Source organism: Cuculus canorus, chromosome 17 (assembly GCF_017976375.1).
Source record: "Cuculus canorus isolate bCucCan1 chromosome 17, bCucCan1.pri, whole genome shotgun sequence".
Lineage (NCBI taxonomy): Eukaryota > Metazoa > Chordata > Aves > Cuculiformes > Cuculidae > Cuculus > Cuculus canorus.
Genome location: NC_071417.1, coordinates 4,134,053 through 4,142,109, shown reverse-complemented (window position 1 = coordinate 4,142,109; position 8,057 = coordinate 4,134,053). Strand labels below are relative to the sequence as shown.

At 41.8% G+C, this 8,057-nt stretch overlaps 1 protein-coding gene across 3 annotated transcripts in view; it reads right to left on the bottom strand.

Annotated features, from left to right (window-relative positions):
* Positions 1-990: 990 nt before the first annotated feature.
* The window catches only part of TMEM132D (transmembrane protein 132D), a 263,778-nt gene continuing 256,711 nt past the window's right edge, over positions 991-8,057 (bottom strand). For 2 of the 3 annotated variants that reach the window (XM_054082875.1, XM_009555725.2), the window contains 2 exons: positions 7,205-7,396; positions 991-4,061 (listed from right to left, as the gene is read on the bottom strand). In XM_054082875.1, coding sequence (XP_053938850.1) covers positions 2,880-4,061; positions 7,205-7,396 — 1,374 coding nt within the window. In that variant the 3' untranslated portion in view covers positions 991-2,879. The remainder of the gene's footprint in view (positions 4,062-7,204; positions 7,397-8,057) is intronic. The other variant, XM_054082877.1, reaches the window with a different exon arrangement.

Genomic DNA, 8,057 nt, shown 5'->3' with positions numbered 1-8,057 from the left:
AATCACTTAACCTTGGTGTTCTCCATGTCAATAAGGAATCCACCTTGCTCAGAGCACTTTGATGTCCACGGACAAAGAGCACTCTAAATACTAGGTATTATTTATAGTATTGCCCCATGGATAACAGCAAGCTACAGCTGTTAGAGACAGCAGGGACCTCTGAGCAAGCAGAAAGGCATAAATCTGAATGTCAGTATCCTTAGCATTGTAGCTGGCGGCTGTTTTGTCCTAGGAGAACATTTCAGTGGTTTGTGCTACCAGATGAACTTGCTGTTAGTTCTTCCTGTTCCCCAGAGGCAGCTAACACAGAAATCTGGATTTACCATAGCAGCTCATCGGTAAAGCAATTCTGACAGCTTGCTCCCAGCGTGGCTTGTACCTGCTCCTTCCCAAGGAGAAAGACTGGCCAGACAGTGATGCCGGTTCTGCGCGGCAACCTTGCACGCGTGCACACACCTGAGCTGCACAGGCTGCCAGCTGAGATCTGACCACTTTTACCCTGACCTCCACACCGCTAAGGGTGAGGCTCTGTGGATGCAAGGGAGTGATGTGTAAAAAGCATGGAAAATAACTCCAGGATTGGTGGCAAGGCTGCAGGCTAGAACGCTGCTGAACGTACAGGGAGGCTGCAGTGTTCTGCTACAGCACCAAGGGTGCTTCCCTCCTGTGAGCACTCAGCCAGAGGTTGTCTGCGCCCTGCACTGCGCTGTGCTGTCCTCGCTGGTGCACTTTGCCCTTGAGCTGCAGAGCACCGAGCAATCCAGGTCTTGGTGAGAGATGCTGAAAGAAAGCAGAGACCATCTGAAGCACAAGTATTAATTCCCCAAAGTTTGAGGCACATTTGCCCTATTTACACCAACTTACTCTTTTAAAGTTGTCTTCAAAGGCATTTAGCCAAATGTCCATCTTCCCAAGAGCACCAAAACCAGAAACTCACATATCAGGCTTGCAGGCTAGAAATACGCACGTGGATTTATTTGCAAATACTTTCAAATCTGGGAAGGGTGACTCGGTGCAAATACATTTGTAGCATAACATGTTGTTGATGTTGTATCTTCTCCCCCCAATGTAAAACTTTGTGACTAGATTGTGCCAAGAACCTTAATTCACCATTTCATCAAAGTCTCCATGTAGCTGCCAGTCTCTTTTAGGGTAAACGTTCTGACAGTGAAAGGAGAGAGGCGTTCAGAGTAGGAAAAAAGATGAAGCCACTAAAATGCAAATTTTATTCACAGTTGGCATGTTTATAAATATATATATATTACATTCTTACAATCTACAGTACATTCTAAATATAGAGGGATTCAATCTAAGTGTTTGTGGGAGGGCGGGAGTGTATTAAATTGAGCAACCTAGATTCAATGACAGAAAGAGAGTTGATAGTAGAAGGAGGGCAAGGACTTACTCTGTAAAATAAAGGAAAACTTGAAATGTAAGCTGGATTTTAGTTAGTGCTTTGGCACTTTGCCACTGGTCATTGGAAACTGCTTTTGGACCTCACCAAAAATGTCCTGGTCTTAGGGTTGGAGGGCACAGCAGATTCAAAGGGTAATCACTGAAATCCTACCTATATACATCCTTTTCAGGGGAAAACAAAAAGATAATCATCGCCTCTGTGAGAAAGAAATGTTACCTGCTGTTCAGGTTTCAATGTTGAACATGCCACACTCCTGTGACCTTTGGATGCCCTCTAAACGTGCCGAGCAGGGGTCTTAAGAAGCATGAGCAGAAGGAACTGAACAATCTGAACTCTCACAGGGAAGGGGAATGGACAAAAAAGGCAGAAGCTGTTGGTGTCTGAGTTCAACACAAGTTACACTTACCCAAGAGAGAGTGGCCAACTTTGGTAAATGACAGCATGTAAAGCAAATACCATCACGGTACCACCAGTGTTTGTGCTTGGCAAGAGCACACCATTGAGAAGTGAGTACGCATGGAAGGGACGGAAGAAACCACACGCTTCCAAAGTTGACTAGTAAGTGCACTCAGGATACCCAATGGGGAGCACACCAGGGAAATGGCTAGGAATACTAATTGGAAACAGGACAATCAAATAAAGTGGGTTTTTAAAAATAGCTTGCTCTCTCAAAACAGACCTTCCTTTAAATGAGTGATATTCAGAGTATAGATTATATCTTCTCCTATTTTACAAATTAAGAAATACTGAAAATTGGCTGGCAAAGTTTGTTACCTTGACATCTACTTAAAAAGAGTTTCAGTTTTAACTGTATATGTGTATCCGTTCTCAGTGCTTGGGAGGCAAACATGCTGGTTTGTAAACAGCCCAGTTACTCCTTTTTCTCCTCCAGATTCTTTGGAAACTCATGACTCTCCAGCTCTAGGAGCTGCTTTGCTCACAATGTTGGTTTTTGTCAGCTTTAAATTAATGTTCTTGGATGGATATTCTCTGCACGTGGCTTGAATGACACGGTTTCTTCATGGATCTATTTATTCTGAGACCAATTTTTTGCTTTTAACCAAAGCTTGCAATACAGAACAGCAGAGCTGCGTGAACTTTGTAATATCCAAACTGCACTGGAGTTTGTTATATTTATTGATCTCCTGGGAAAGCTCACAGAATGAGACCATATTATTTTGTTAAGTTTTTTTTTTTTTCACATTCCCATGCATCAAAAACTGACACACATCTCTCACTTCCATCTCTGAGCACAGAGAAGACTTGAATTTTAAGAGCTGTCCAGGATCTCTGCTCTCCCAGCTGCTTTTGGGTGGCTTCTTGGGGCTTCATGGAGTTATTATCCACCAGCTGATTCTTGTTATCAATACAACATTTTGCCCCACTACCCAAAATTAAAGGCAGAAGGTGAGTGAAAAACAAATGAACGAACAAACCAAACAAAAAAGTCTTTTGTGTCTCATTACACATTTTCATGTAACCTTTCCATATAGTTTTTAAGTTCTCTGCACTCCCCCAGGTCCATATCCTGGCAGACCCATTTAATGTCGTCCTCACTACTCATCAAGATTGAGTTGACAGTTGGACATCCATCATCGGAGGAGATGGTGGTAAAGGTGGTGAATTTAACCCGTTTCCTCTTAGAGGTAGGAGAAGTAGTTGGTTCACTTTTCTGTTCTTTCCCTTCAGTGAATGTGGACTCAGTAGACCTGAAAGATTGTCCATTAATATTTTTGGCGGCATTTGTGTTGAGGAGATATTTGCTTTCTTCATAGTCAACTCCTCTGTCAATGGCTGTGATACGTTCATCTTGTTGGGATGAGAAATTTATGTGATTCTCCAGAAGTTCTGTCCTGTTGCTCAGCCCAACCCAGTCATGAGAGTGGCTCATGCCTTCCTGCTCGTCAAAAGGAACTTGTTTGTTTCTGTACTTCAAAGCAAAAGTGACACAATTAATAAGAAAGACTAGAATTGCCAGGCAAAAAACTCCCAGAAGAGCATACATTCCTATCTCCAGATCGCTGAGTCCCCTAGAGGTCTGGACTAGGTCATTCTCTTCCAAGTCTCCATTGTTTCTTGGCAGATCCACCTGTGCAGGGAAGCTCGTGAAGTCTATTGGGATGTTCTGCAGATGACTGTCATCATCCAGGAGGCTCTCTCTGTCTTCTTTTTTACTTAAAATAGACCTGTGAGTGGTGGTCCCTTTGCCTTGCTCATGGCCCATGGAGGAGCTGTAATACTGGCCATCTAGCCCAGCTCTTTCCTGCAAAGTGGTTTTCTGCCGCCGATCACCGGCATGATTTTCGAGGTGGACACCAGCACCCCTGTGTTTACTGTCACTGACGTTAGGGTTGGCATCGCTTTGCCCAAACTTGACTTTAATGGTACCACTTCCAACAGCTAGGATGCTCTTTCTTTTGGATTTCTGGCATGATTCACTGATCACCATCTCTACCTTCACCAGGGTCCCCTGGCCTTCTGTTTCGGCAGCAATCACAGGCCACTTGAATTTGGGGTCATGGTGAATGGAGACCACCTTCTCATCCAGAGATGTAGCTGACAAGGAGAAGTCTTTGGAGTCATAAATATCCAGGGGCATGACAGACCCATCACTGAACTGGATCCAGCAGCTGATGGCTGCTTCCTATAATATATAAAACAAACATACACACACTCTGAATAAACATTGAGGGAAATATTGTCTGACCTGTTCTATTCCCTCCTCCTCACAAGATCCAGATACCTTTTATAACCAGAAAAGAAATAAAAAGAGAGAGCAATAAAATTAATATCTTGCCAAGATGTGAAGAGATACACTAGTTTAAAACACACATTGGAAATAAGATTTATTTCCCCAAAGGTGCTTAAAGGAGCTGTATCCCCTGGGCTCTGCAGAATCTACTTCAGCACCGTAATAAATTGCATGTCAGACAGCATTACCAGTGAACGAGATCATTTACTGTTGTATATTTAAATGATAAAAAAATATTACATTATTTCTAAACTGCTTAAAATACAAAGTCTCCTCGTGTTATGCACAACACATGTTAAAAATACCTAATATAGCAAGCAGGTCCGTAGACGGCTCCACACCTTCGGTCCTCGATTTTTGTCTCTCAAATTAAGGAAGCCTTTTGAACAAGCAGAGGAAACCAATGTGTTGTTCCTCTAGGAAATCACCAGGCTAATTCTCATGCTTGTTAGTGATTAAAATTAAGACAATAATGCAGTTTAATCTTGTGTCACAGCAATGCAGAGTGTGTACAGAGTGCACGGAGGCTTCTTGCCCATCAGTGGGCCAGACCCGAGTGCTAACTCTGTACTGGCACACGTGTCATGGTGCAGCATTCCTGGGAACCTTCACTTCTGATTTCTAACTTGATTAAAGAATTCTTAGATTTCATAAAACACATGCTCAATCATTTCTGAAAATCAGGTCCTCTGAGGACTCTCAAATGACTATCTAAAATGGTCTCCCTACCTGAAAAAATCTTGGCATTCACACATAAATCATTTATAGAGAAAATTCAGATTGCTCTCCTGGAATCTTATTCCTGCTTCTGATGGTCTGATTTTTTTCTGCTTTGGCTGGGATAGTTGCATGTTATTAGACACTGAAGAATCCACTCCAGAAAGATTCCTGGCTTGCTGAGTGGATTCTTTGATGTCTAAAATGATGCGAGCTCTTGTCTGCTAAGAGTTAGGAGCACCCTCCTCTGAGGGAGGGCTTGACAGTCAGACAAACACCCAGACAACAGATTAATAACTGCACTTGCTGAAAGCATGATTACAAGAGTCTTGTTTCTTTAAATAAGCAGTTTTTCAAGCAGATTGTACTTCCATTGTAACTCGACTTATATGCAGAGAATAAATATTTATCCTTATCTTTTAAATTGTTTCTGGCACATAGTCATTCACCTGTTCAGATCACAGAGAATAAGTCTCCAGTCTTTTGGGATTGTATCATGCATAATCTACTGGCCTGATTCCGAAATCCTTACAGCCATAAAGCTCCGCGTGCTTCAATGGGAGATTTGTTTCTGTCTCTATTTCAGGACAGAGCCCTAAGACTTTGCTGACACTGTCATAAATCCTGGCTTTGTGTTTATTAATCTTTGGATATTTCTTGAAGGCTGCATAGAATTTATGTCATCAACTCTCATCCTCCCACTGTGTTGCTTAAACCTGCATAATCATTTAATAATTGTGCTTTGCTTTGCTTGTAGGGATTGTGCTCTGAAAATCACGTACTACGCAATGGAAGGAGTCAGACGCCTTTTAAAACACAGTCCTTGAAGGGCGGAGGGTGCACATCTTCCTTGCCAGTTAAATACCGATCCAATGTTTTTCTGACTGTACCTCTGCATCCAAAGAGGCACTCTTCTAGACTCCATGTCTGGGAACTGAAATGTCAGTGCTGGGCAGCATTCTGCGACTAAATGCCATCAACCCCAGCTTTTGGGCTGATTTCAAGGTAGTTTGTTTAACTCCCCATGTCAGCAATGGATTAGTTCTCTGGCCTTATTTCTAGCTGCCTGGCATTGATTTCTTGACTCCTGGAATACTATGGGAGCTTGATTTTTATCACCCTATAAAGACAGCAGTTCAGCATTATTTCTCATCCTGCATCCCAAGGATAAGACCCTATGATGAATAAATGCGTCTCAGCAGTTGGGCAGGTTTCAAACGTGCATGTCACGATCATTTACCTTTAAAGCTCAGAACATGTTTAAAGTGTTAAGAGTCCTTGATGTAAGTCCAAGACTGATGGATTTGCGTTGAAAAAAAAAGTTTAAATTTCAAATGCAGACAAGGACAAACACCAAGCAGGAACTGATGGGGACGCGGCAAAGTCCAAAAGCCCTTGGTAACTCTGCACATGGACAGTGACAGCATATAGATAGCTCAGCATAAGGGTTTCAGATCTGTGAGAGCTTGTGCAGTGTGGTTTGACTGAACTGCACCCGAAGAGAGAAGAGGGAAAGTCTCCTACTGCTCATGGAGTAACCCCACAGCAAAGGCAGGAACAAAGAGAATCTGAGGGGAGAGAAAACTTTCCTGTTCTCCTCAGGCACATGATAAGATTTATCATGTCCGGGGAACTTGTGAAGATCTGAGTGAAGAGAAAAGGAATATGACATCATAATGATCCATAATACAGGAACTAAGAATAACAGGAAAAAAGAAATGTTTTATGAAATCATGAATCAGGAAATGAGTCAATGATGCTGATTCATATTCTAATAATGAATCAGGATGAAAGGGATGTTTCCCGCTACTTAAAATGCTCACAGAAAGTAACTAAAGGAAGAAGAGTTTGGCACTATACAAAACACTTTCTCATTTAAAGATGGATGTAAAGTGTTGATCGGGTTGCCTGCGGTGGGAGGCTGAACATGGCAATCTAATTGGCAATGTCTCCTGTGACCTAGCAGGTGCTGGATGGGACAGAAAGGAGATGTGCGTGTCTGTGTGTGTGAGGGGACTGCTGTTGCTTAATTACAACACATCATTGAGTTGCCTGTGTTATTTATGGGATGCAGCCACGACAGATGGAGTATGCCTGTTTGTTGACTGAGGTTGTTTAGACATAGTGCCATTTTTGTGAGATCTTTGTTTTTCTGTTAGGGCACCTGGAGGCCTTCAGAAAATAAAAGCACCCATAAAGAAAACATTTCATTATCATATTATTAATAAAAACTTTCTCGATTCCATCAGCTTGTAAGGTTGGGTATAGTGAATCAGAGCATTGTCTTTCCACAACAAAATCCACGTGGGCAATAGTACCTGCTTGGGAGACTGCAGCAGCTCCTGTGCCACTGCTGTGGCAAAGATGGCCTTATTGCTTCCTGGACTGAGCTGCAGAGAAAGCGACAATCCAGTCACCAGCTGCACTCCCAGGTCAGTTATTGTCACCTTCTCATCCAGAACTGTCACTGTCTTCTCAGCCAAGATAGCATCCGAAAGCGGGGACAATATCTGAAAAGAAAAATCCAAGTTAGCCACAGCCATTTTGCACAACACCAATTAAAATAGTGACATGAAGCTGCTGTACTACAGATCAGTGATATTTGTGTTAACGGGCAGAATTATGCCTACCAGACAGACACTATTAAAATATGACTGGAAAATGGGTGCTTATAACATCTTTTAACACTGTAATTCTAATCAGCTATGCCATTTACCTCTGTGATATGCTATCCACGTCTGTTTCAGATGTATTAAATGTTCATAAATGTAATCTTTACGTGAAACACAATTATTTCATTAATAATCATGTTTTTAGGTAGTGTATATATAAAGCAAACTGTAGATTTATATAAAATCCATAGAATAAATTATATCTATTACTATCCTATATAGAGAAAGGCTATGTATTGCTGCAATAAATACTCATGGTACTGTGCACAAAATCGACAGCGAAAACTTGTTTTGGTTGAAAACATGTGTATGGAGGTCAGCGCACTGATACATGACATCCAAAGAAGCTCATTAGTAAGCAAGTTGAATTTAATGATCCATATCCAGCACAGAGCATTTTTGAAGCAGTTTAGAGGAGGTATTCTTTAAATACAACTTGCCCTCAGCATTTTTCCCTTGGATTTTTGTTTGTACGGTTTTATGTGCATTTGTAGGAGCA